Source organism: Caloenas nicobarica, chromosome 29, assembly GCF_036013445.1.
Source record: "Caloenas nicobarica isolate bCalNic1 chromosome 29, bCalNic1.hap1, whole genome shotgun sequence".
In the NCBI taxonomy this organism is placed as follows: domain Eukaryota; kingdom Metazoa; phylum Chordata; class Aves; order Columbiformes; family Columbidae; genus Caloenas; species Caloenas nicobarica.
In genome coordinates this window covers 1,053,446-1,079,839 of record NC_088273.1, presented here as the reverse complement: position 1 = coordinate 1,079,839, position 26,394 = coordinate 1,053,446, and the positions used below count along the sequence as shown (strand labels likewise).

The 26,394-nt window shown below is 50.4% G+C and overlaps 2 protein-coding genes across 2 annotated transcripts; both read left to right on the top strand.

The window, feature by feature from the left end:
• Window positions 1-4,916: 4,916 nt before the first annotated feature.
• LOC135999765 (olfactory receptor 14A16-like) lies at window positions 4,917-5,843 on the top strand. The gene has a single exon (XM_065653330.1). It carries the CDS (start codon window positions 4,917-4,919, stop codon window positions 5,841-5,843), a length of 927 nt encoding a protein of 308 aa, XP_065509402.1.
• A 15,992-nt stretch (window positions 5,844-21,835) lies between these two features.
• Window positions 21,836-22,600, top strand: LOC135999651 (olfactory receptor 14A16-like). Its single transcript, XM_065653211.1, has one exon. The coding sequence runs from the start codon at window positions 21,836-21,838 to the stop codon at window positions 22,598-22,600; it is 765 nt and encodes a 254-aa protein (XP_065509283.1).
• Window positions 22,601-26,394: the final 3,794 nt, after the last annotated feature.

Below are 26,394 nucleotides of genomic sequence, written 5' to 3'. Positions count from 1 at the left end.
ATGCTTCTTTTCATGCGTACTTGGAGAGATCATTCTTGTGCTTGGAGCAGGCTGTCCTGTAAGGCTTCTCAGATTTCCTGAGCTCCTTCACCCTTCAGACCTACTTCCATGTCACCACCTCGCCCGCCATCCTCCAGTATGTCAAAGTCTTCTCTGGAGCCCACCAGCCTGTGCTCTGCTGCTGGCCTTCCTCCCTCCCCTCTGGTGCCTGGGACCCCACTGTTTCCTGGCCATGACAGCCAAGGTGGACACTGATGCTCTCATCTCTCACCAGCTCTTCTTTGTTTCCCAGTTCCAGATCCAGGTGAGCATGACCCTTGCTGGCCCATCAGGCAGCCGTGTTAAGCAGTTGTCCCAAGATCCTCTGGACTGTTGGCACCTGCAGTTTTGCCTGGCCAGTGACTGTGAGGGCAATTACAGCTCCCCCTAGGAACCTGCTCATTGACTGGAGACTTCCTCAGGTTGCTGACAGAAAATCTTTTCCATTTCTTCTCCATGATCAAGTAGTTTGTAACACCCAACACATTGTCACCCCGTATTTGGTTTACATGGCAAAGTCTTGGAACTGGAGGTGAGAGTGGGTGTGCTACCGTTGTCACCTCTCTGAGAAGACAACAGGAGTTTGACCGACGTCAGACAGAGCGAATTTCAGCAGGTTCCAAGATGGACCCACTCCTTGCCAAACCTGAGCCACTCAGTGATGTTGATGGAACCTCTGTGATATTGTATTTGGGAAAGGGTAAAAAATGCTACACAACAGCAGGTGGGAGAGAGAAGGGAGGAAATGTGAGAGGAAAAATCTGCAGACACCAAGGTCATATCCCATAGGACCCAAGTAGGTCCCTCAGCAGGCCAAAGCCTGCTCTCCTGAAATCCTGCTCTTTGCCTTGTTATCATCTTCCAGGAGCCTCAACTCCACTTTCTCATCCCTGACTGTTACATCCCTGACCAACTCTTTCTGCTTTGTAGGTGTCAAGTCCCACAGGGCACCTGACCTCACTGACCCCTCAGTCAGCCGTGTCAGGAAGATGTTGTCAATGAGCTGCAAAACCCTCCTGGACGCCTGGTACCTTGCAGATATTGAGATACCTTAGGTCTGCAACAAGGATGCTGCCCTGGAAACATGAGGCTTCTTTCCTTTGTCTGAAGGAGGCCTCATCTAATTCCTCTTCCTGATCAGGGAGCCTGTAGCTGATGTCCAGTCAACACAACATTGCCCATGTTGTTCTGCCCTCTCATGCTGACTCCTCAACATTCAGCTGACATTGTCTGTCCCCAGCTAGAATTCCAAGCATTCCTGCTGCTCTCCGACATGAAGGAAAACATCCCCTCTGAGTCCAGACCTCTGGCATTATGAGTACCAGACCCCCGAGACTCCACAGTTTCTCCAGGAGGTGGTATTCAAAGAGTCCTGTAACTCCTCATGCTCTTATCTTGGGAGAGACACCCTCACCATCTTAAAACATCTGTCTGCAAACAGTTGAGCAAATGGAGCTTCAGTCAAGGGAGAGTCCAGACTTTGAGAACATTTGAAATTCAGCCATTAGGGATCTCTTAAGTTTTACAAGGAGAAGTGTCCAGATCTGTATCAGGGCAGGAGAATAACCCCATCCATCAGGACAGACCAGGACCTGACAGGCTGAGCAGTGACCCTGAGGAGAAGGGCCTGGGCACTACAAGGGCCGCCACACAAGCCCGTGCTGCACGCTCACCATGACTAAGGCAGCTGCACATGGGGCTGCATGAGGAGGAGCGTGGGGACCCAGACACCTGGAGTTCTCATCCCATTCGCTTCAGCACTGGTGTGACCCCACACACACGGGTGTGTGCCAGTGTGCGGGTCCCAGTTTGGAGAAGCAGGGAGGAACTGGAGAGGGCAGGGTTCTGCCAAGGCAGGGTTCAGGACCTTGTGCACATGGTGAGGGATGCTGAGGGACCTGGGCTGCTTTGGTCCAGCAGCGCTGGGGAGGCTGCAGCAGTGTAGGAGTAGCCTGAGAGTGCTGGAAGGGTGGTTTCAGAGAGGGTGGAGGTTTTCTTCATAGTGGGAAACAGAATAGGAAGGAAATAATGGCACAAAGTGCAGCCAGGGAGGAGCAGGCTGGACATGAGGAGAAAGGAATGTGACTGGAAGGGCAGTGCTGTGGTGAAGCAGGTCACCCAGAGGGAGTCTGCATCAGCCCAAGGCTTTGTGCTTCAAGGAACAGCTGGGGAGGATGGAGAGATCTCAGCAAAGGAAGGAAGATGCTCAGACAAGAGCAAGGTGGGGCAGCAGGGGGGATGTCTCCAGCCTGCAGGGAAAGAGGTGCAGGTGATGCCACAGCACAGGACAGGCTGTCGTGGAGACGACCAAGGCATGTAAAAAGGCCCCAACAGACATGAGCTCCTTCTCCCCTTAGCGATGGCTGTTGTGTCCACCTCTGATGCCTGTGAGGAGACACCTTGTCCTTACAGCACAGGGGCCTCATGGCCTCCTTGTCCCCAGCCAGGAACCTGGGAGGTGTGGGACCATAGTCCTGCCCTTGGCCTTGCACAGCCCCACATCACAGTGTCCCAGGAAGAGCCCTGGGCAATGTGGGAGGGACAGGATCTGATTTCCCAGGGTCTGGGGGTCAGGGTTGGCCCTTTGGTTAATGAAACACATCCAGGTTTACTCAGCATCAGAGCCACCTTTACTTTGCTTTTAGTGACTTGTCATCTCTGGCTCCAGTTTTCTGCTCTAACCAACCCTGGGGATGGTTTCTCAGTAGTGTCCCTCAGTGGGACCCATTAACATTACAAGAAACTTTGGAGTTTGAATCTGACTTTGACTTCTTGAGAAGTTTCTTCAATTCCTCTCAGGCTGTGAGGCTCATGGACTCAGCACCAAAGCCACCAGAGGGGTCATTAAAGTGCCTGGGGCTGCTCCTGTGCTGCTGAGCTGGGCTGGGCTCCTGGGACAGAGGGAGCTCATGGCAAGCGGCAGCGCTGCAGAGAGACAGCTCTGCCCAGGAGCAGCTCCTCTGCAAAGCGCAGCAGGGCTGAGGGCTCTGCCTGGGGATCTCAGGGAGACGAGCAAGGCAGAGAGAGATTAAAGGTGGTCAGGATTGGGAGGATGACTGAGAGCTCACTGGGGGAGAAAACTTTGCAGCCCTTGACATGGTAAGTCTCTGGGTCCAGGGCAATGCAGTTGTAGCTCCTGGAGGTGTCTCCTCAAGTTATCACAGGCACAGCTTGTGGGATCTGTATGGAGGGGGCTCTTGGCAGGCAATGTTGAACAGCTGTGAGGCCAGGTGAGCACCCAGGGGTGCCCAGGGCTGTCCTGCAGAGCAGGGTCCCTGCACCCCAGGGCTGTGCCGGGGCAGGGACTCTGCCGCCTGCCAGGGTCAGCGCTCAGCCTGCCCGGGGAGATCCCCACGGTGCTGTGGGGAGAAGCTGTGGGGGGAAGGAGCAACCTCTGGCTGGGCAGGGTCATGCTATAGGTTCTGCTTGGAACGGGGGTGCTCATAGCTCCAGATCACTTTAGGACATTCCTTGGAGACGTTTGGAAAGGCACAGCAAGCCAGGGGCTTTGTGGAAATGAAGGATCCTGTTCTATCAGTCTTGTACTCTAGATTGTCTATGAGCCCAAGGGGACACAGAAATTAATGTCTCAGTTCAGGAGGATGAACTGAAATTCCAAATCTGTGACTCTTAGTAGTGAATAAACCTGTGAGTATCAGAAATCAACACACTCTGGCTTACAGACAGCATCAGGATGACTTTTCCATGCTCATTATTGTTTGTCTGGTGTTCCCACCAGAGCCGGCCCACACAGAGCTGCCCCTGGGCAGTGCCCGGCTGCTGGGAGGGGTCTGCAGGGCAGAGCTGAGCACACAGCGGCTGGGATGGGGTCTGTGACACTGACAGGAGGAGACCTGGGCACAGAGACACAGCTGCAGGCAGGGACAGCTCCAGGCAGCAGAGCAGGGGCTGTTCAGGAGCTCTTTTGCTCCTGCTCTGCAGGTGGCTGCTGGGGGTTGTCTGCTGGGCAATGATCGGACTGTCCCTTTAGCACATCCCATCTCCAGGAGCCCTGACTCTGCTCTGCCTGTCCTGCTGGGCTCACCAGCTGCCCCCAGAAAGGCCCAGCTCTGCTGTAGGATGCCAGGAGTGCTGAGCCTTTCCTTGGGGTCCGCACTCTCCTGCCAGAGTCCTTTGCTTGTCTCTGTGAGGGGTCGTATCCTGCTCTCTCCATCACATCTCCACCTCTGGGCTGGGGCAGGGAAGAGTTTGCAGATCTGCCCTTTCAAACAGGGCTCTCCTGCTCCAGTGTGAGTCCAGTTGTTTGGATTAATTAGAATAATATGTGCCTAAAGTCATTTTAATGGCAGCACAAACTGAAGCACAGACAGATGAGAAAAATCCTGATGGAGACTTCTGCTGTCTGACTCAATAAAGCACCAGAGAAAGCTGAGCCTTTTTGCCTCTCCTGTCTCTCGATTCATCACATTTTCAATCATAGAAATTAGTATTTCTACCCCTGAAAAAACAGCACTCACCTGATGTGGTGATGGAAAATAAAAAAACCCAGATAAAATATTTATAAAAATATGCTAATTGTCTCCTTTGCAGCCCAAGCCCTTGATAGCCATGAGGACAGATATTAAACTTTTTCATTGCAGGTGGATTACATCTGCCATTCCTTGTGAATGTCAGAGGTGTCACAAACCAGCTCCTATGTCCTCACTGCAGCAGAGCAAAGCTGGCTGCTGGGCAGCACACGGGCAGAGGTCCTGCTCCTCACAGCACACTCAGCCAGCACACAACAGAGAAACGAAATGCATTTCTATTGGGGTGATATCTATAAAAAATGATGTGGATTTGCTAAGAGGAGTTTGTCCTAATTTTACATTGGTTTTTCTTTTTTTGAACAGAGTCCACATTCCAAGAAACAGCAAATGTCCAACAGCAGCTCCATCATCCAGTTCCTCCTCCTGCCATTCGCAGACACACGGGAGCTGCAGCTCTTGCACTTCTGGCTCTTCCTGGGCATCTACCTGGCTGCCCTCCTGGGCAACGGCCTCATCATCACCACCATAGCCTGTGACCAGCACCTCCACACCCCCATGTACTTCTTCCTGCTCAACCTCTCGCTCCTTGACCTGGGCTGCATCTCCACCACTCTCCCCAAATCCATGGCCAATTCCCTCTGGGACACCAGAGCCATCTCCTTTTTGGGATGTGCTGCACAGATCTTTTTGTTTGTCTTCTTGTTAGCAGCAGAGTATTCTATGCTCACCATCATGTCCTATGACCGCTACGTTGCCATCTGCAAACCCCTGCACTACGGGACCCTCCTGGGCAGCAGAGCTTGTGTCCACATGGCAGCAGCTGCCTGGGCCACTGGGTTTCTCAATGCTCTGCTGCACACGGCCAACACATTTTCACTGCCACTGTGCAAGGGCAATGCTGTGGACCAGTTCTTCTGTGAAATCCCCCAGATCCTCAAGCTCTCATGCTCACATGCCTACCTCAGGGAACTTGGGCTTCTCATGTTTAGTGCAGTTTTTTTTGAGGGATGTTTTGTTTTCATTGTGGTGTCCTATGTGCAGATCTTCAGGGCTGTGCTGAGGATCCCCTCTGAGCAGGGACGGCACAAAGCCTTTTCCACCTGCCTGCCTCACCTGGCTGTGGTCTCCCTCTTTGTCATCACTGGCATGTTGGCTTACCTGAAACCCCCTCCCATCTCATCCCCACGGCTGGACCTGGTGGTGTCTGTTCTGTACTCGGTGGTGCCTCCAGCAGTGAACCCCCTCATCTACAGCATGAGGAACCAGGAGCTCCAGGATTCAGTGTGGAAACTGATAACTGGATGTTTTCAATAACAAACAGCAACAAACTGTCATCCTCTGTATAGCAGTTATAGTGTAACTTATTGCAGGCTCAGCCATAGCTGTTTTGTTGTTGTTGTGGTGGTGGTGTTTTGTGATAATGTTGTCATCCCTTTCCTAATTCACTGTCTGCCTTTTTTTCTGACCAAGTGTCCATGGAAATGAGGAGCCCTTTTCTCTATTTTTTTTTAAAAAAGAATAAAAGGCCCTGCAGTGTTTCATTTTGTTTTATTTTTCCCCTGAGATCTCCTTTTAAGGCCTTTTTGGAGCTGCAGGGACAGTTTCTGTCTGCATTAGTGGAGGGGAACAGAGTCCCAGCCTGGCAGCGCTGCCAGGGAGCAGCAGCCCTTGGTCTTCCAGAGCTGTTCTCGTTCCACTCCCACACTCTCCTTCTCATCCCTTGTGTTGGTGCAAGGCCTGAGTGCTCTGGCAGCTTGGTCACCGTCCTGCTGTGTGTGAGTCCTGTGAGCGCAGGCAGGGACAGGCAATGGGCACTGCTGTGACAGAGCTGGCCTCAGAACAGCCTTTCCAGAAAGAACGGTCATCTCCTCAGGGCAGTGCATGATGGTTTATATCTTCTTGCAAAGTTTCTCTCAAGCATATGGCTTCAAAAGTGGCCCACAGATGAAACACCATTGTGCAGCTGCACAGTGTGTGTGTGCAGGGCTGGGCACACAGCAGTGTCCTCTCACAGCCAGTTCAGCAGTTCGTGTTTGCTTTGTACAGATGAATTGTGAGCATGCACGTCATGTACTTGAGGTGACATGAACCCGAGTGATCACAAACACCATCAACTATTCCTTAGGGTTCCATGAAGGCCTGTGGGACAGACAAGATCTTGAGGTCACTTGGTGTTGGAAGTAACATCCCATTGTTAACTGCCTGAATGCAGCACTGGGATGTGCTTCCTTCAAGCGAGCTCCTTGTGTCCATTCTTCCTGCCGTGGCACAACTCAGATGAGTGCAGAGCAGGGTGACACACCACAGGGCTCAGGTGTCTCCTGCCCTTTGGGAGTGGCAACAGGAGGTCGAGAGGGACTCTGTGACACCTGCCTCTTTGTGTAAAAGGGACAGACTCTGTCTCTGAGCATCCCTGGGTGCATAAGGAGTCCATGAGGCCAGCTCAGATGTTGACACCTGACAGAACCCGGACATTTCTGTGTTTGACTACAGGAACAAACCCCATTTGACCAGTGAAATTCATCTCAGCTGCCTTGGACAGGCTCATTGCACGTGTTCTTGTCTGCTACGTCACCCTTCCCATGATTCCGGATTGTGCTCTCAATAGTGCCATAGAAACCAGAATGGTTCTGGGGTCCTTAGAAAACGCAGACCTCAAACCCATCTTCAAGAAGAGCAGGAAAAGGAACTGGGAGAGTTACAGGCTGGACACCCTACCTCCCTCCCTGGGAAGGGGATGGGACATGTCCTCCTACACCCATTTCCTGGAATGTGAAGGCGAAGGAAGGGATTGCTTGACCCAAATGGACAGGGGAAAGAAAGGCATGTTGTGTACAGGGTGCTTGCAAGGCCTCAGCCATGGTGTCCTTCCGGGCAGAGTGGTGCCGATGGGGCTCAAGAAGTGGATGCTGGCTGGGATGCTGAACCATTAAGCCCAAATATCATGAGTGGTACAAAGTTCTCCATGCAACCAGTTGCTAGTGTCATCTCTCAGTGACTGGCACTTGGGCCAACACTATTGAACATCTTTATTTTCCCCCCTCTAAGATGTAACAGAGTGCACTTTCAGCACCTTTGAGGATGATGCAAACCTGGGTGGAGGCCTTGAGCAACCTCACCTGGTTGACCCTGCCTTGAGCAGGAGGGTGAGACAAGATGAGTGAGACAAGGGCTGTCTTCAAACCTGAGTTATTCTCTGATTTGAAAGATTTTTTGCCTTGGAGAGGTTTCTGGAGAGAGAATACATAGAAGAATAGTAGAAAAAAAAGAAAGGCAAAAGGGGAGATATAGAAGGTGTTAACAGAAATACAGCAGTTCCAGAGAAGAGTGCTTTTCATGCACATTGTTAGTAGGAAATCTATTTGATGGATTTGAACAAAGTGAGGAAGCCAGATGGGTGTCTACAGCCTGCAGGGTAAGAGGGGCAGGTGTAGGACTGCGTAGAACATGCTTCAGTCTTGGTCAGGTCCTGGCTAAGGAGGGGGATGGATGGGTGCTGGTATTATGAGGTCAGTTGTGTCTCAGAATCTCATAATCCACTCAGAAGCGTGTGGCTGTGAAGGGGACAGTGAGATCAGTTCTGTCTCTGGAGGTGACAGGCCAGCAGCAGGGACATGGCTGGGAAAGAATCTCTGCCAAGGTACCCACAGGCCCTACCCAGGAAGAGGCCTTGGAGATGGCTTGTCATGTCCATCCCACCTGAGAACATGACGGGACAGCAGCAGGAACATGGTCGTGTCTATCAGAGAAGCTGAAAGGCCAACAGCAGTCACGGGATTTAGAAGATCGTGGTGAAATTACTTCTCTCTGGTCAGGTAAAAAACCACAAGAAGCCTAGCAGGTTGGGTTCCCTGCATGAAGGGCAGTTTCTTAGATGGTCGTGCTCTCCTTGGAAGTGGGAAGAAGCAGGGAAGAGTCAGAAAGTGCAACTTGGGAGGTGAGGACTGGATATCAGGAGGAAGAAATGTGACTGGAAGGGCAGGGCTGTGGTGCAAGAGGTCACGCAGAGGGAGCTGGATCAGCCCATGGCTTTGTGTTCCAAAGAACAGCCAGTGAGGGTGCAGACACATCAGTGAAGGGACAGAAATGCTGGGGTGAGAGCAGGTGGGGAAGCGAGATGGGTGTCTGCAGCCTGCAGGGAAAGAGGGGCAGATGTAGGACCGTGTAGAACAGCCTGTGATGGAGATGGCAAAGGGCGCTGGCAAGGCTGGAAGGGACCAACAGAACCCAGGTCTCTGTCCCCTTGGCCATGGCAGTTTTCTGTGCCACTGAGGCCTAGGAGAAGACATGTTGTCCTCATGGCACTGGGGCCTCGTTGCCTCCTTGCAGCCCCATGGGGAAGCTGGAAGTTGTTGTACCAGTGTTGTCCTTCCCTCGGCCTTGCACACCCACATCCCACGGTCCCAGGAAGAGCCCTGAGCCGTGTGTGAGGGACAGGATCCCCCTTCCCTTTGCCTGGAGGTCATGGCTTCTCCTTTCTGCTTCAGAAAGCAAAGCAAGGGGTTTCTCAGCATCAGAGCTGAAGAAAGGACTAAAAGGAGACCTCATGGTGGCTACAGCTTCCTCACAAGGGGAGAAGGGAAGGTACTGATGTCTTCTCTTTAGTGACCAATGATAGAACCCAAGGGAATGGAAGGTAGATGTGCCAGGGAAAGTTTAGGTTGGAGATGAGGAAAAGGTTCTTCACGTAGAGGGTGCTGGACACTGGAACAGGCTCCCCAGGGAGGTGTCACGGCCCCAAGCCTGACAGTGTTGAAGAAGAGACTGGACAACGTCCTCAGATACATGGTGTGAACTTTGGGGTTGTCCTGTGCAGGGACAGGAGTTGGATTCTATGATTCCTTGTGGGTCCCTTCCAACTCAGGCCATTCTATGATTCTATGAAATACTAGGTCAAAAATCCATATTTTCATTGTACAGATGAGTTGTAAACATACACATCATGTGCATGTCCATTGTGTGCATGTGGTAGAGATGAACCCAAGAGAGCACAAATGCTATCAGCTATTCTTTGGGGTGCCATATATATCATTGGGATAGAGATAGTGTTCAGGGGTCAATTCCAATCTGCGTTATTGTATAACTCCATGAATCTTTGCCCTGGAGAGCTCCTTCAAGATGGAACAGACACAGGAAGAAGAAAAAAAAAAAAGGCAGAAGCAGAGATATAAAGTGTACCCGGGTAAATAGAGCAGCTCCTCTGAGGAAAGTTTCTCCACTCAAACCCTTGATAGGAAATCTATTAGATAAATTTGATGAAAGCAGCTTAGTTTTATCTGCTCACACACTGGACCACAAGGAGGGTGATGGCTGGGTACGATGCCATGTGCTCAGCTGTGTCTCAGGAACTCATAGGCCAGTAGGAAGCCAATGGCTGTGGAGGGGACTGCGAGGTCACTTGTGCCTCTGCAGGGGATAGATCAATAGCAGGAACATGGCTGGGAAAGGGACTGTGAGGTCACACATAGGAGATGAGCAATCGGGCCCAATCAGTATGATTTATGAAAGGCAAGTCCCGCTTGACCAGCCTGATCTCCTTCTATGACAAGGTGACCGGCTTAGCAGATGAGGGAAAGTCTGTCGTGGGGGAGTGAATCCGCCACACAGGCTGTGGATGTTGTGTACTTAGACTTGAGTAAAGCCTTTGACACTGTATCCCACAGCATCCTCCTGGAGAAGCTGCAGCCCATGGCCTGGATGGTGTATCTGTGATGGATAAAGAACTGGCTGGAGGGCCGGGCCCACAGAGTTGTGGTGAACGGAGCCAAATCCAGTTGCGGCCGGTCATGAGTGGTGTTCCCCAGGGCTCAGTATTGGGGCCAGTTTAATCTCTTTATCAATGGTCTGGATGAGGGCATCGAGCGCACCCTCAGTAAGTTTGCAGATGACACCAGGTTGGGTGGGAGTGTTGATCTGCTGGAGGGTAGGAAGGCTCTACAGACCGATATGGAGCTGCTGGTTCATTGGGCTGAGGTCAATTATCTGAGGTGTAACAAGGCCAAGTGCCAGGGCCTGCACTTGGGTCATAACAACCCCATGCAAGACTACAGGCTTGAGGAAGTGTGGCTGGAAAGCTGCCTGGCAGAAAAAGACCTGGGGGTGTTGATCGACAGTGACTGAACACGAGCCAGCATGTGCCCAGGTGGCCAAAAAGGCCAATAGCCTCCTGGAGTGCACCAAGAATAGAGCAATGGGCAGAACTGTGGCAGCGATCATCCCCTTGTACTCAGCGCTGGTGAGGCCAGAAGTTGAATCCTCGGTTCAGTTTTGGGCCCCTCACTTTAGGAAAGACCCTGAGGTGCTGGAGTGAGTGCAGAGGAGGGGACAAGGCTGTTGAGAGCCTGGAGCACAAGTCTTCTGAGGAGCAGCTGAGGGACCTGGGGGTGTTTAGCCTGGAGAACAGGAGGCTGAGGGGAGAGCTTTTGCTCTCTACAACTATCTGAAAAGAGGTTGTAGCATGAAGAGTGTTGCTGTTCTTCTGAGTAGCACGAGATAGGATGAGAGGAAATGGCCTCAGGTTGTGCCAGAGAAGGTTCAGAATTGGTATTAGGAAGCATTTTTTCATGGAAAAGGTTGTGAAGCAGTGGAACAGGCTGCCCAGGGCAGTGGTTGAGTCACCATTCTCTGTTCCATAGCAGAGCTTCTAGGAGGATCTGTTTCATGTTCTTCCCAGGCACAGGTAAGAGGCTGACAGGTCAGTAGTTTTCAGGGTCCTCCTTTCTACAGTAGAGGAGAGAAACACTGCCACCCTCAAAGGGTAGTGCTGTGGTACAAGAAATCATCCAGAAGGAGCGTGAGATCAGTCCACCACCTTGTGTTTCGAGGAACAGAGCATGAGATTGGAGACACATCAGTCAATGTATGGAAACTCCAGGGTGAGAGCAGGGGGAGAAAGCGAGTTGGGTGTCTACGGACTGCAGGGAAAGAGAAGCAGCCATGGGACAGTGTAGGACAACCTGTGGTGGAGATGGCAAAGGGCACTGGCAAGGCTGGAAGTCACCAAGAGAACCCAGGTCTTTGTCCCCTTGGCTATGGCAATCATCTCTGTCACCAAGGCCTATGAGGAGCCATGTTGTCCTCAGGCACTGGGGGCACCTCATGGCCTCCTTGCACACCCCCAGGAAGGCTGGGAACTGTCACACCATTGTCCTTCACTCGGCATCACACAGCCCACATCCCCCTGCCCCAGGAGGAGCCCTGAGCAATGGGTGAGGGACAGGATCTGCCTTCCCAGGGGCTGGGGGTCAGGCCTTGGCCTCTCTGCTTCATCCAACAAAACCAGGCTTTTCTCAGCACCTCAGCTGCCTGCACATGACCCTTTGTTTATCTGCCATCATGGCCTCCAATTCTCTGCTCTAACGAGTCCCTGGGGAGGCATTGCTGGTACTTGCCCTCAGTGGAACTCATTAATACTTCAAGGTACTTAGTACTTTTTTCTTCTGACTTTGACTTCTGGCAAGGTTTGTGCAATCTCCTCTCAGCACCTCAGTGAGTTTCAAGGACTCAGCACCAAATGCACCATGGGGCTCATTACACTGAAGAAAGCTCTAAGAAACCATGTCTCTTCTTGTAATTGTCTTCTACTCTTGTACAGTGAATTAGAGAGTTTTCTTGGTGTAACTATGTAGAAAGATTTCAAAAAGCTTCTAATAAAAGCGTCTTTCTATTTTAAAGGGTGTATTTCATTAATTTTTCCGTTTAAAGAAAATATTCTATCAGTATTATATCGATCCAGGGTCTCTCCTGTGGAGGTCTGGACTGGTTGGAGAAGGTCTGACACTTGAGGCCTGACACTGTGTGGACAACCTTGCTCCTCACCTCCCCAACCCCATCATTTCTCTCATTGCCCACCTGGGACTTGCATCCCTTTTCCTTACCCCAGACTTCTCCACTGCAGTCTGCAGCTGGATGTTCCACCTCCTTTGCACCAGCTCCCACCTGCTCTCCTTGGAGACCTGGCTGCACACAGGCAAAGAGGGACTTTTGTTTCCTTTTGAACAAACAAAATAAAACTGATAAGATTCATGATTAAAAGAAAGCACACTCCTCAACTGTATGCCAAGGACAAACTGCCACCAATGAGATTCACCATTCACAAGGCATAACCATGAGAAAATATTTTAGGCAGAAATGAATGACAAAATAAACACAATAAAAGAGTTGGCTAAAGACAGAATTAGACCGACTACCAAAAGACAAGGAAGCTTTTACCTCCTTGAAGCTGAAAGCAACAACTGGATTGTTGAGAGATGTCTGAGTGATCAAAGAGTAACGGGAAGGGAAATCCAGAGAGCAATCGCAAGTGCTTGTGTGCAGATCAGCTGCTGGAAATGGGACTTCAGACATGGTCAGTTTAGTTAGGGCAGGAAAAAATACATAAAAGATGAGGGAGATCAAATGCACAGCCTAAGACAGAGAGTGCTGAGAAGGGAAATCTTGTGGAAGATCAGAAATTCTCCTCTTGCTCTTAATGCACATCCCGAAAAGTCTCATTTTGATGTCATGGGAAAACATTGACATTTAAAGTATTCAAAACAAAGAAAAATAATTATAACACCAACAATGTTTGATGCTTAAAGTTGCAAGAAGACATTTCCTTCACTCTACGTCTTTCATTTGGTTTCTTTTTCCCTCCATTTTTAAAATATGTTCTCTAGATTTCTATCCTACCAAAGCCTACAGCATTAAGAGAGATAATCCTTGTATCTTGCACAGAGTGAAAGGCACCAAAAACTCCACTGCCCTGGACTGTCAATGCCCCTTTTTACCCTTGGCACAGAGTGAGTCAAGCTCAAAGCTCTTGGCCACTTTCACCTGATGGAGGAAAGAAGGAGAAAAAGGTTAATTGAACTGTTCTTTTTTAAGATGGCCATGTTGGCAGTGATCTCAACAGACCTGTGTTATCTGTCTTTCTATGTGATCATAAGGAAAAATATATATTTATGTGTTGGTAAATATATAGTAAAATATATAAGTGTTGCCACTTTCTCAGCAAAATACATTTCCTACCAGCATTCTCAAAGGAAGAGTCTTTCTTCTGAGGAATTGCTGTCTCCCAAGCCTCTGTGACTCGAGGCAGGAATCTGGAGGAAAACAACCAGCAGTGGGTGGGGATCAAGTCAGGGGTCACTGGAACTAACACAATCCTGACCAGTCTATGGGACAGGAGGGGCAGCATCCCAGGAGCTGAGACAGCAGGACGGTGTCACAGGGAGGCCACTCTCCACCATCTCTGAAAGCTCATGGACACTGGGGACACTCCCTGACCACTGGCAGCTCTCACACAGTGTGTGCGCTTTTCAAAAGTGGCCAATGGGTGAGCAGGGGAACTCAAGGCTGTACCCCGGAGCATGTGCACCCTGACTCCATTTCTGAGTGTCTGAAAGAGAAGGTGAAGGGGTTTACCCAGGGTATATTGTGCCTGTTCCTCCTCTTTGCTTTCTGTGAGGAAAGGACAGGGTTGCTGGATGTGGGGAAAACATTGATGGTCTGTTACCTGGAAGTCAGCAGGGCATTCAGCATCATCCCCTGCAACATTCTTGTGTCCAAGGTAGTGTACTATGGTCTGCATCGGTGTGCAAGTCGATGGGTAAAAAGCAATCTGGATGGTTGGGCTTAGAAGGAAACGAGATAAAAGGAGAAACTTTTTGATCATGAGCATAGTCAAGCACTGGAAGCTGTTTCCCAGGCATGTGCACTCACTCTGTCCCAGAAAGCGACCGAACTGTGTTTGGATAAATCTCGGAGTAATCTGGTCTGATCCTGCTTTGAGCAGGAGGTTGGACAAGACACCTTCTGAGGACCTATCCAGTCTGGATGACGCTGTCCTTCCTTTCCCTTCAGGTTTTCTATTAAGAGAGCACTCTCAGTTTCTCTCTGATCACAGAAATCATTCACATGAGGCACAGGGCTGCTTTACAAGTAACCAGAAACAGTCCTGACCACAACTTTTGCATCCCTTTTCATTTGCCCCAACCCAGGTTCTCCTTTTTTTCTGTGCTAATACCCTTCCAGAAAGAACAGGCCACCTTGTTAATCCTTTCAGAGCAGGTTGTTCAACAGCTGTCAACGTCCATGTACAGATTCTGCACATCAGCCAGGCATAAAAGGCACCATTACAGAAATGGAGACGAGGAACTCGACCAGCTCCTTGAACCCAGGAATCAACACACCTTGTCTCTTGAGATTCCTGGGAACACCTAAAGTTTAAGAACACAGAAGCGTGAGTCCTCGCTGAGTATCTCGGCTCATCTCCTGACCCATGTGGTGCTTCAGACTGTGAAGAGAATCAAAAGCAACTTTTTGACTGGGGTAGTTGATTTTAAACGCTGTCACACAGGGCAGATGAAGGGAGATCGGAACTGCAATCTCTGCTGCACTAAGAGGCTTGATACCCCATCCATACGTACATATCTCTGTGGTTCAGATGAAGGGTGGTCTTGCAAAAGTCACCCTTTGCATCCCCAGGTGCACGGACACTGCTCATGTTCCTCTCCAGAGAGTGGCAGAGGCTGGATCACTTTCTCAGGAGAAACTCCTTGCTGGAAAGGCACAGCTATGGAGGTGGCTCAACAAGGTTTTATTGCATTTCACTCAGCATCAGATTTGATATATTTGGTACTTTTCTGGGATAACACCTGCACAGATGATCACATAAAGACAAGCATTCCGTAAGAGCTGGTTATGAAGACCCTGACATGAACAAGGAAACTCACCATGAGGTCTGCAGGGAGCAAGAAAGATTATAACAAGCACCAGGAAGAACCAAGAAGTTCAAGTCATCTTCTGAAGAGCGAGAGGCCCTGAGCAGCAGTGACCGCCCATGTGTGGTGTGGGAGAGGGTCAGGGGATGTGAGGTAGAAAAGGGTGATGGCTGACGATGTTAGTAGATCCTTACAACCATGTCTGAGCCTGCAAGTGGAATGTGGTTGATGTCTGTGGGTGGAGGGGGAACAGGAGGAAGGTTTTTAGGGGGTTATGGAAAGAAGGCAGGCTTCTCTTGGACTAATCATATAAGGCAGTGACATTTGCATGCTGTGGGCATGGCTGTGCCTGGGAGATGGGAATGGCTGCTGCTGGGGTGGCTGTGCTCCGTCATGGCCCATGAGCTGACCTCGCTCTGCTCCTCTCTTGCACTCCCCACACTTGGATGGTCCTCAGGAATCATCCATGAGCCTGGAGGAAGCACCAACCTCCTGGAGTGTTGGCCTGTTGCTGGATGACAAGAGTGAAAGTTTTGTGAGACACATGGGAGTGCAGGATGAGAGTGGTCTATGCGTAGCAGTGAGTGTGTTAAAGGCAAGAAGACGACCTGAAGAGCATGGGCTGGTCATGCTACTGTGGAATAGACTGCCTTTGGTTTTAATTTTAGGGCAGCAGAAGAAGGAACATGTGCATTTCAGTGCTGGGGCATGGATCCAAATTGAGGATTCAAGCAAGTTTGGGACTGGGACAGCTTAGGTGATTGAGAACCATTGCCAGGTCTATGAAAGAAGCTGAATGGGTTTTGAGGACCTCACAGGCATTGCCAAATCCTCAGAAAACCAGAGCCTTGTGCTTAAAGGAACAGCACCTGGCACCAAACCCACACCCAAAACACAAATACCTTCACAATGACCACAGGCAGAGCCTGAGAAATATCAGAGAAATGATCTCCTTTGTCTGGTCCTGGGGTCAGGGCTCAGCCATTCTGTCCTGGTTGAGACAGACAAACGACATAGACCAAGTTCTTCCAGGATGAAAGTAGTAGATGCCATTTATTGCCACAAGTGCATTTTTATACAGTTTTACCAATTCATGTGTCTCTTCACTGTTGGTTACAAGTTACAGCAGTAACATCTCATTGGCTAATTTTGCTATCATAAATGTTACTCTTCTACTCCCTTCTCTCTCACGGGTACATCCCTCCTCTCTCATGGGTACACATTAATATGTCCGGATACTCCTTTACTCCCATCTTTCTCATGGGTAGGCCTTAATATCTTCAAGGCTGATCTCTGTTCCCATGCCCTCCGTCAGGGAATCCACGGACCCACCGTAGTCCCCCACACCATTCTGATGATGAACAGCCATGAAGGGCTCACATGGCATCAGAGCGACCTGCACATCACCTTTACCACCTGTAGCCAGTGTCTCAAGGCTTTTGCTTCACCACCCTCCAGGGACAGGGACCTCGACTGCTTGTTTCCTTCAGCGCTGGGTCAGTGATGGCCCTTCGTAGGGTCCCAAACACCCTCACAAACTTCAGTTTGTTTCTGCCTTTCACTTCATTAGAGGTTTGTTCATTCTTTCAGCATCTGCAGTTCAGGATCATGGCAGCAGAGGGCTCATTAACATCCAAAATGCTCTTACAAGCCAAGGCTCTGTGCAGCATTTTCCTGAAGGCTTCGAGTCTGGTGTGGATGATTAGGGAGATTTCAGGAATAGCCAAACAGAGAGCATTTCCATAATAAATAGCAATAAAGCCACATTTCTTCTATTTCCTTCCATGCTCGCCCTTCCCTCCCTTTCTAGAACAGGTGGTATCAGCAGACTCCAGTTCATATGGATGTGGAGCATCTCCTGATAAAGACTGAATATGTCAGAAAAGTGGGTGCCTAAATCACCACGTGAGTGAGGAGATAGTCCAGGCCACCTCAAGAGGAGTCACATACTCTGGACCAAAAGGTGGGTGTTCCTGGGAATCTCAGATGCCACAGCACAGCTATACCTGTGTTCAGGGAGCTGGTCAAATGACCCATCTCCTTTTCTGTAATCGTGTTTGAGTTTACTCAGGTAACCCCTGACTTGAGCCCCATCCACTCCTGGGTGTTCTCCAGACTCCTGCCTTCAGGAACAAAGTCCTGGGAGACCTTGCTGGTGAAGATGGAGACAAAGAAGCCATGAAGTACCTCAGTCCTGTCTGATTCTACTCTTAGGAAGGTCAGCAGCAGGCTCATGATCGCCCTGTGTCTTCTTTTCCTGTAAGGAAGCTGTGTCAGCTCATCTTGCTGCCCTCAGCCTCCCCTGCAGGTATGAAATCCAGGGCAGCTTTGGCATCACTCCCTACATCTATAGACAAGGTTTCTAAATTCCCCCTTTGCAGCTTCCCCTGCTTCCACCTCCTGTGTGCTGCCTTTTTGCCCTGGAGCTCCATCAGTTCAGACAAGCAGCCTCACGAGATAAATGCTTCTTTTCATGGGTACTTGGAGAGATCATTCTTGTGCTTGGAGCAGGCTGTCCTGTAAGGCCGATCAGATTTCCTGAGCTGCTTCACCCTTCACACCTACTTCGATGTCACCACCTCACCCACCATCCTCCAGTTATCATCTTCCAGGGGCCTCAGCTCCACTTTCTCATCCCTGACTGTTACATCCCTGACCAAATCTTTCTGGTTTGTAGTTGTGAAGTCCCACAGGGCACCTCACCTCACTGGCCCCTCAGTCACCCGTGTCAGGAAGATGTTGTCAATGAGCTCCAAAACCCTCCTGGACGCCTGGTACCTTTCAGATATTGGGATATCTTAGGTCTGCAACAAGGAAACATGAGGCCTGGAAACATGATGCTTCTTTCATTTATCTGAAAGAGGCCTCATCTAATTCCTCTTCCCGATCAGGGAGCCTGTAGCTGATGTCCAGTCACCACAACATTGCCCATGTTGTTCTGCCCTCTCATGCTGACACCTCAACGTTCAGCTGACATTGTCTCCATGCATTCCAAATGCTCTCCCACATGAAGGCAAAATTCCACTCTCTGTGTCCTGTAACTCCTCATGCTCTTGTCTTAGGAGAGACACCCTCATCAGGATAAGCCATCCGCATGCAAACATTAAGAGCTGAGCAAATGGACCTTCAGTCAAGGGAGAGTCCAAACCTTAAGAAAATCTGGAATTTGCCCATCAGAAAGTTCTGAAACTGAACAAGGAGAAGTGAGCAGTGCTGGGGAGGCTGCAGTAATAGGAGAGAAGCCTGAGAGTGCTTGAAGGGTGGTTTCAGAGATGATGGAGGTTTTCTTCATAGTGGGAAGCAGCATGAGAAAGAAATCAAGGCACAAAGTGCAGCCAGGGAGGTCCAGGCTGGACATGCAGAGAAAGGAATGTGAGTGGAAGGGCAGTGCTGTGGTGGAGCAGGTCACCCAGAGGCAGTCTGCATCAGCCCAAGGCTTTGTGCTTCAAGGAACAGCTGGGGAGGATGGAGAGAGATCAGCAAAGGAAGGAAGATGCTCAGACAAGAGCAAGGTGGGGCAGCAGGGGGGATGTCTCCAGCCTGCAGGGAAAGAGGTGCAGGTGATGCCACAGCATAGGACAGGCTGTTGTGGAGATGATCAAGGGATGTTAAAAGGCTGAAAGCCCCCAACAGACATGAGCTCCTTCTCCCCTTAGCTATGGCCGTTGTCTCCACCTCTAGTGTCTGTGAGGAGACACCTTGTCCTTACAGCACAGGGGCCTCATGGCCTCCTTGTCCCCAGCCAGGAACCTGGGAGGTGTGGGACCATAGTCCTGCCCTTGGCCTTGCACAGCCTCACATCACAGTGTCCCAGGAAGAGCCCTGGGCAACGTGGGAGGGATGGGATCTGCCTTCCCAGGGTCTTGGGGTCAGGGCTTGGCCTTTTGGATAATGAAACACATCCAGGTGTACTTCAGCATCAGAGCCACTTTTATTTTGCTTTTCTTGACCTGTCACCTCTGCTTCCAGTTTTGTGATCTACCCAGAACCTGGGACAGTTCCTCAGTTGTGTCCCTCAGTGGGATCCATTAACATCACAAGAAACTTTGGAGTTTGAATCTGACTTTGACTTCTTGAGAAGTTTCTTCAATTCCTCTCAGGCTGTGAGGCTCATGGACTCAGCACAAAACCCACCAGAGGGGTCATTAAAGTGCCTGGGGCTGCTCCTGTGCTGCTGAGCTGGGCCTGGCTCCTGGGACAGAGGGAGCTCATGGCAAGCGGCAGCGCTGCAGAGAGACAGCTCTGCCCAGGAGCAGCTCCTCTGCAAAGCGCAGCAGGGCTGAGGGCTCTGCCTGGGGATCTCAGGGAGACGAGCAAGGCAGAGAGAGATTAAAGGTGGTCAGGATGGGGAGGATGACTGAGAGCTCACTGGAGGAGAAATCTTTGCAGCCCTTGACACGGTAAGTCTCTGGGTGCAGGGCAATACAGCTGTAGCTCCTGGAGGCCTCCTCTAAATCTGGCACAAACGCAGCTTGTGGTATCTGAAAGAGCGGGCTCTTGTGCAGAAATTTCAAATACCGGTGCCCAGAGCTGTGTTTCAGAGCAGGGTCCCTGCACCCCGTGGGCTGTGTATCAGCTCAAGGACTCCACTGCTGGTCAGGGTCAGCACTAAGCCTGCCCATGGAGATCCCTGTGATTGTGTGGGGAGAAGTTCTGTGTGGAAGGAAAAATCTGTGTCAGGTCAGTGTAGGGTCCTTCTGTTCTTGAGAGAGCGCTGTGTGTGTCAGGGCTGCTAACAGCTCCACATCGCAAAAGGACATCTGCCAGGCTACTTTTTAAGAAGCACAGCAAGGCAGGGGCTACCTGAAAGAGAAGGATCTTGTACCATCAAACACCTACTCTGAGTTTTCTGGGTGAGCAATAGGACACAGAAATTAATGTCTCAGTTCAGGAGGATGCACTGAAATTCCAAATCTGTGAGTCTTAGCAGTGAATAAACCTGTGAGTATCAGAAATCAACACACCCTGGCATACAGACAGCATCAGGATGACTTTTCCATGCTCATTGTTGTTGGTCTGATGTTCCCATCAGAGCCGGCCCACACAGAGCTGCCCCTGGGCAGTGCCCGGCTGCTGGGAGGGGTCTGCAGGGCAGAGCTGAGCACACAGCGGCTGGGATGGGGTCTGTGACACTGACAGGAGGAGACCTGGGCACAGAGACACAGCTGCAGGCAGGGACAGCTCCAGGCAGCAGAGCAGGGGCTGTTCAGGAGCTCTTTTGCTCCTGCTCTGCAGGTGGCTGCTGGGGGTTGTCTGCTGGGCAATGATCGGACTGTCCCTTTAGCACATCCCATCTCCAGGAGCCCTGACTCTGCTCTGCCTGTCCTGCTGGGCTCACCAGCTGCCCCCAGAAAGGCCCAGCTCTGCTGTAGGATGCCAGGAGTGCTGAGCCTTTCCTTGGGGTCCGCACTCTCCTGCCAGAGTCCTTTGCTTCTCTGGGTGAGGGGTCGTGTCCTGCTCTCTCCATCACATCTCCACCTCTGGGCTGGGACAGAGAAGAGTTTGCAGTTCTGCCCTTTCAGACAGGGCTCCCCTGCTCCAGTATGAGTCCAGTTTTTTGTATTAATTAGATTAATTTTTGTCTGATGTCGTTTTCAAGGTAGCACAAGCAAAAGCACAGGACAGATGAGTGAAAGACTGATGGACACTGCTGCTCTCCGGACTAAGCATTGAGCCACAGAAAACTGAGCCATTTTGCCTGCCCTCTCTCAAGACTTTTCACATTTTCCGTCATAAAAATTAGGATTTCTCCCCCTTATCAGATATGGTGGCGGAAAATAAAGTATACAGATGAAATATTTATAAAGACATGCTATGTCTCTATTCTGCAGCCCACTCTCTACAGAATCATGAGTGCAGATATTGCACAGTTCCATTAAAGCTGGACAGATGAGTAAAATCCTGATGGACACATCTGCTGTCTGACTGCACAGAGCCAGAGAAAGCTGAGCCTTTTTGCCTGTCCCGCCTCAAGACTCTTCACATTTTCAATCACAGAAATGAGGCTTTCTACCCCTAAAAAACCCCAATCACCTGATGTGGTGGTGGAAAATTAAAAAACACAGATCAAATATTTATAAAAACATGCTAATTGTCTCCTCTGCAGCCCAAGACTTTGAGAGTCATGAGCACAGATATTGAGGTTTTTCACTGAAGGTGGATTACATCTGCCATTCTTTGAGAACGTCAGAGGTGTCACAAACCAGCTCCCCCCATGTCCCCACTGCAGCAGAGCAAAGCTGGCTGCTTGGCAGCACACGGGCAAAGGTCCTGCTCCTCACCGCACGCTCAGCCATAACACATCAGAGAAAGGAAATGCATTTAAATTGGGCTGATGCCTATGAAAAATCGTGTGGCTTAGCTCAGAGGAGTCTGTCCTAATTTCATGTTGCTTTTTCTTTTTTTGAACAGAGCCCATATGCCCAAAACCAGCAAATGTCCAACAGCAGCTCCATCACCCAGTTCCTCCTCCTGCCATTCGCAGACACACGGGAGCTGCAGCTCTTGCACTTCTGGCTCTTCCTGGGCATCTACCTGGCTGCCCTCCTGGGCAACGGCCTCATCATCACCACCATAGCCTGTGACCAGCACCTCCACACCCCCATGTACTTCTTCCTGCTCAACCTCTCCCTTCTCGACCTGGGCTGCATCTCCACCACTCTCCCCAAATCTATGGCAAATTCCCTCTGGGACACCAGGGCCATCTCCTACACAGGATGTGCTGCACAGCTCTTTTTGTTTACCTTCTTGATAGAAGCAGAGTATTATCTCCTCACCATCATGTCCTATGACCGCTACGTTGCCATCTGCAAACCCCTGCACTACGGGACCCTCCTGGGCAGCAGAGCTTGTGTCCACATGGCAGCAGCTGCCTGGGCCACTGGGTTTCTCTATGCTCTGCTGCACACGGCCAATACATTTTCACTGCCACTGTGCAAGGGCAATGCTGTGGGTCAGTTCTTCTGTGAAATCCCCCAGATCCTCAAGCTCTCCTGCTCAAACTCCTACCTCAGAGAAGTCAGGCTTCTTGTGGTTAGTGTATTAGTAGCATTTGGCTGTTTTATCTTCATTCTTTTCTCCTATGTGCAGATCTTCAGGGCTGTGCTGAGGATTCCTTCTGAGCAGGGACGGCACAAAGCCTTTTCCACGTGCCTCCCTCACCTGGCCGTGGTCTCCCTGTTTGTCAGTACTGCCATGTTTGCCTATCTGAAGCCCTCCTCCATCTCTTCCCCATCCATGGATGTGGTGATGGCCGTTCTGTACTCAGTGGTGCCTCCAGCAGTGAACCCCCTCATCTACAGCATGAGGAACCAGGAGCTCAAGGATGCCCTGTGGAAACTGATGACTGGATTTCTTCTGAAGCTATAAACTGTCTCTGTTTTCTTCTACATAGGATTTATAGTCTAACTCATTGCAGATTCGTCCTGTGTGCAGCATTTTTTGTCTCTTTTGTCTTTTTTTTCTTCTGATACTATTGTAATTCCATTTTTAATTCACTACCTGCTTTTCTTTTCTCATTGAGTGGCTGTGTCAATGAGGAATCGTGCTCTGTGTGTTTAAGCAAAAGAAAGGGCCCTTCAGCAATTTTTCTTCTGCTGGCATCCTAACTCCAAGGCCTTTTTTTCGGATCTGCAGGGAGAGTTCCTGTGTGCATGGGTGTAAGGGAAAAGAGCTCTCGTGTGATGGCACTGCCAGGGAGCAGCAGAGCTTGGTCTTCCAGAGCTGTTCTCGTTCCACTCCCACACTCTCCTTCTCATCCCTTGTGTTGGTGCAAGGCCTGAGTGCTCTGGCAGCTTGGTCACCGTCCTGCTGTGTGTCAGTCCTGTGAGCGCAGGCAGGGACAGGCAATGGGCACTGCTGTGACAGAGCTGGCCTCCTTAACACTGCTTCTATGAAGAAAAGTGATCTTTTTAGGGCAGTGCCTGAAGGCTTAGGTCTTCTTGAAAAGTTTCTGTCAAGAACATGTACAAGAATGTGGCCCACAGATGAAACACCATTGTGCAGCTGCACAGTGTGTGTGTGCAGGGCTGGGCACACAGCAGTGTCCTCTCACAGCCAGGCCTCCTGCCAGAGACCTGCAGGACCAGCAGAGCAGGGGCTGGGCTGTGCCCGTGTGCACTGGACACCCCTTGGGAAGGAGCCTCAGGTCAATCATCATGCACTGGCCCCTCACAACCACCTTTTCCAGCACTGGCCTCTCACCCACAGAGGTTGTTCTTCCCTCCATGGAGGGACACTGAATGAGTAGTTCAGCAGTTCGTGTTTGCTTTGTACAGATGAATTGTGAGCATGCACATCATGTACTTGAGGTGACATGAAGCCGAGTGATCACAAACACCATCAACTATTCCTTAGGGTTCCATGAAGGCCTGTGGGACAGACAAGATCTTGAGGTCACTTGGTGTTGGAAGTAACATCCCATTGTTAACTGCCTGAATGCAGCACTGGGATGTGCTTCCTTCAAGCGAGCTCCTTGTGTCCATTCTTCCTGCCACGGCACAAGTCAGATGAGTGCAGAGCAGGGTGACACACCACAGGGCTCAGGTGTCTCCTGCCCTTTGGGAGTGGCAACAGGAGGTCGAGAGGGACTCTGTGACACCTGCCTCTTTGTGTAAAAGGGACAGACTCTGTCTCTGAGCATCCCTGGGTGCATAAGGAGTCCATGAGGCCAGCTCAGATGTTGACACCTGACAGAACCCTGACATTTCTGTGTTTGACTACAAGAACAAACCCCATTTGACCAGTGAGATTCATCTCAGCTGCCTTGGACATGCTCATTGCACGTGTTCTTGTCTGCTACGTCACCCTTCCCATCATTGCGGATTGTGCTCTCAAAAGTGCCATAGAAACCAGAATGGTTCTGGGGTCCTTAGAAAATGCCGACCTCAAACCCATCTTCAAGAAGAGCAGAAATAGGAACTGGGAGAGTTACAGGTTGGTCACCCTACCTCCCTCCCTGGGAAAGGGATGGGACATGTCCTCCTGCACTCATTTCCTGGAATGTGAAGGCGAAGGAAGGGATTGCGGAACCCAAATGGACAGGGGAAAGAAAGGCATGTTGTGTACAGGGTGCTTGCAAGGCCTCAGCCATGGTGTCCTTCTGGGCAGAGTGGTGCTGATGGGGCTCAAGAAGTGGATGCTGGGTGGGATGCTGAACCATTAAGCCCAAATATCATGAGTGGTACAAAGTCCTCCATGTAACCAGTTGTGAGTGTCATCTCTCAGTGACTGGCACTTGGGCCAACACTGTGGAACATCTTTATCCTTCCCCTCTAAGATGTAACAGAGTGCACTTTCAGCAGCTTTGAGGATGATGCAAACCTGGGTGGAGGCCTTGAGCAACCTCACCTGGTTGACCCTGCCCTAGGCAGGAGAGTGAGACAAGATGAGTGAGACAAGGGCTCTCTTCAAACCTGAGTTATTCTCTGATTTGAAAGATTTTTTGCCTTGGAGAGGTTTCTGGAGAGAGAATAGGTAGAAGAAGAATAGTAAAAAAAAAAGAAAGTCAAAAGAGGAGATATAGAAGGTGTTAACGGAAATACAGCAGTTCCAGAGAAGAGTGCTTTTCATGCACATTGTTAGTAGGAAATATATTTGATGAATTTGAACAAGGTGAGGAAGCCAGATGGGTGTCTACAGCCTGCAGGGAAAGAGGGGCAGGTGTAGGACTGTGTAGAACATGCTTCAGTCTTGGTCAGGTCCTGGGGGCTAAGGAGGGGGATGGATGGGTGTGGTATTATGAGGTCAGTTGTGTCTCAGAAACTCATAATCCACTCAGAAGCATGTGGCTGTGCGGGGATAGTGAAGTCAGTTGTGTCTCTGGAGGTGACAGGCCAGCAGGAGGAACATGGCTGGGAAAGAACCTCTGCCTAAGAACAGCCAGTGAGGGTGCAGACACATCAGTGAAGGGACAGAAATGCTGGGGTGAGAGCAGGTGGGGAAGCGAGATGGGTGTCTACAGCCTGCAGGGAAAGAGGGGCAGGTGTAGGACCGTGTAGAACAGCCTGTGATGGAGATGGCAAAGGGAGCTGGCAAGGCTGGAAGGGACCAACAGAACCCAGGTCTCTGTCCGCTTGGCCATGGCAGTTGTCTCTGCCACTGAGGTCTACGAGAAGACGTGTTGTCCTCCTGGCACTGGGGCCTCGTTGCCTGCTTGCAGCCCCATGGGGAAGCTGGAAGTTGTTGTACCAGCGTTTTCCTTCCCTCGGCCTTGCACACCCACATCCCACGGTCCCAGGAAGAGCCCTGAGCTGTGTGTGAGGGACAGGATCCCCCTTCCCATTGCCTGGAGGTCATGGCTTCTTTCTGCTTTAGAAAGCAAACCAAGGGGTTTCTCAGCATCAGAGCTGAAGAAAAGACTAAAAAGAGACCTCATGGTGGCTACAGCTTCCTCACAAGGGGAGAAGGAAGGGTAGCTACTGATCTCTTCCCTCTGGTGACCAATGACACAACCCAAGGGAATGGAAGATAGATGTGCCAGGGGAGGTTTAGGCTGGACATGAGGGAAAGGTTCTTCACCCAGAGGGTGCTGGACACTGGAACAGGCTCCCCAGGGAGGTGTCACGGCCCCAAGCCTGACGGCGTTCAAGAAGAGACTGGACAACGTCCTCAGATACATGGTGTGAACTGTGGGGTTGTCCTGTGCAGGGACAGGAGTTGGACTCGATGATCCTTGTGCACCCCTTCCAACTCAGAAGGTTCCAGAATTCTATGAAACACTAGATCAAAAGTCCATGTTTTCATTGTCCAGATGAGTTGTAAACATACACATCATGTGCATGTCCATTGTGTGCATGCAGTGAGATGAACCCAAGTGAGCACAAACACTACCAGCTATTCCTTGGGGTGCCATAGAGGTCAATGGAACAGAGATGGTGTTCAGGGGTCTCTTGCGACCTATGTCATTCTAGGATTCCATGAATCTTTTACTTGGAGAGCTCTTTCAAGACAGAATAGACAGAGGAAGAAGAAAAAAAAAAAAGAGACAGAAGCAGAGATATAAAATGCACCAGTGTAAATACAGCAGCTCCTCTGAGAAACATTTCTCCACTCAAACCCTTGATAAGAAATCTATTAGATAAATTTGATGAAAGCAGCTTAGTTTTACCTGCTCACACACTGGACCACAAGGAGGGTGATGGCTGGGTACGATGCCATGTGCT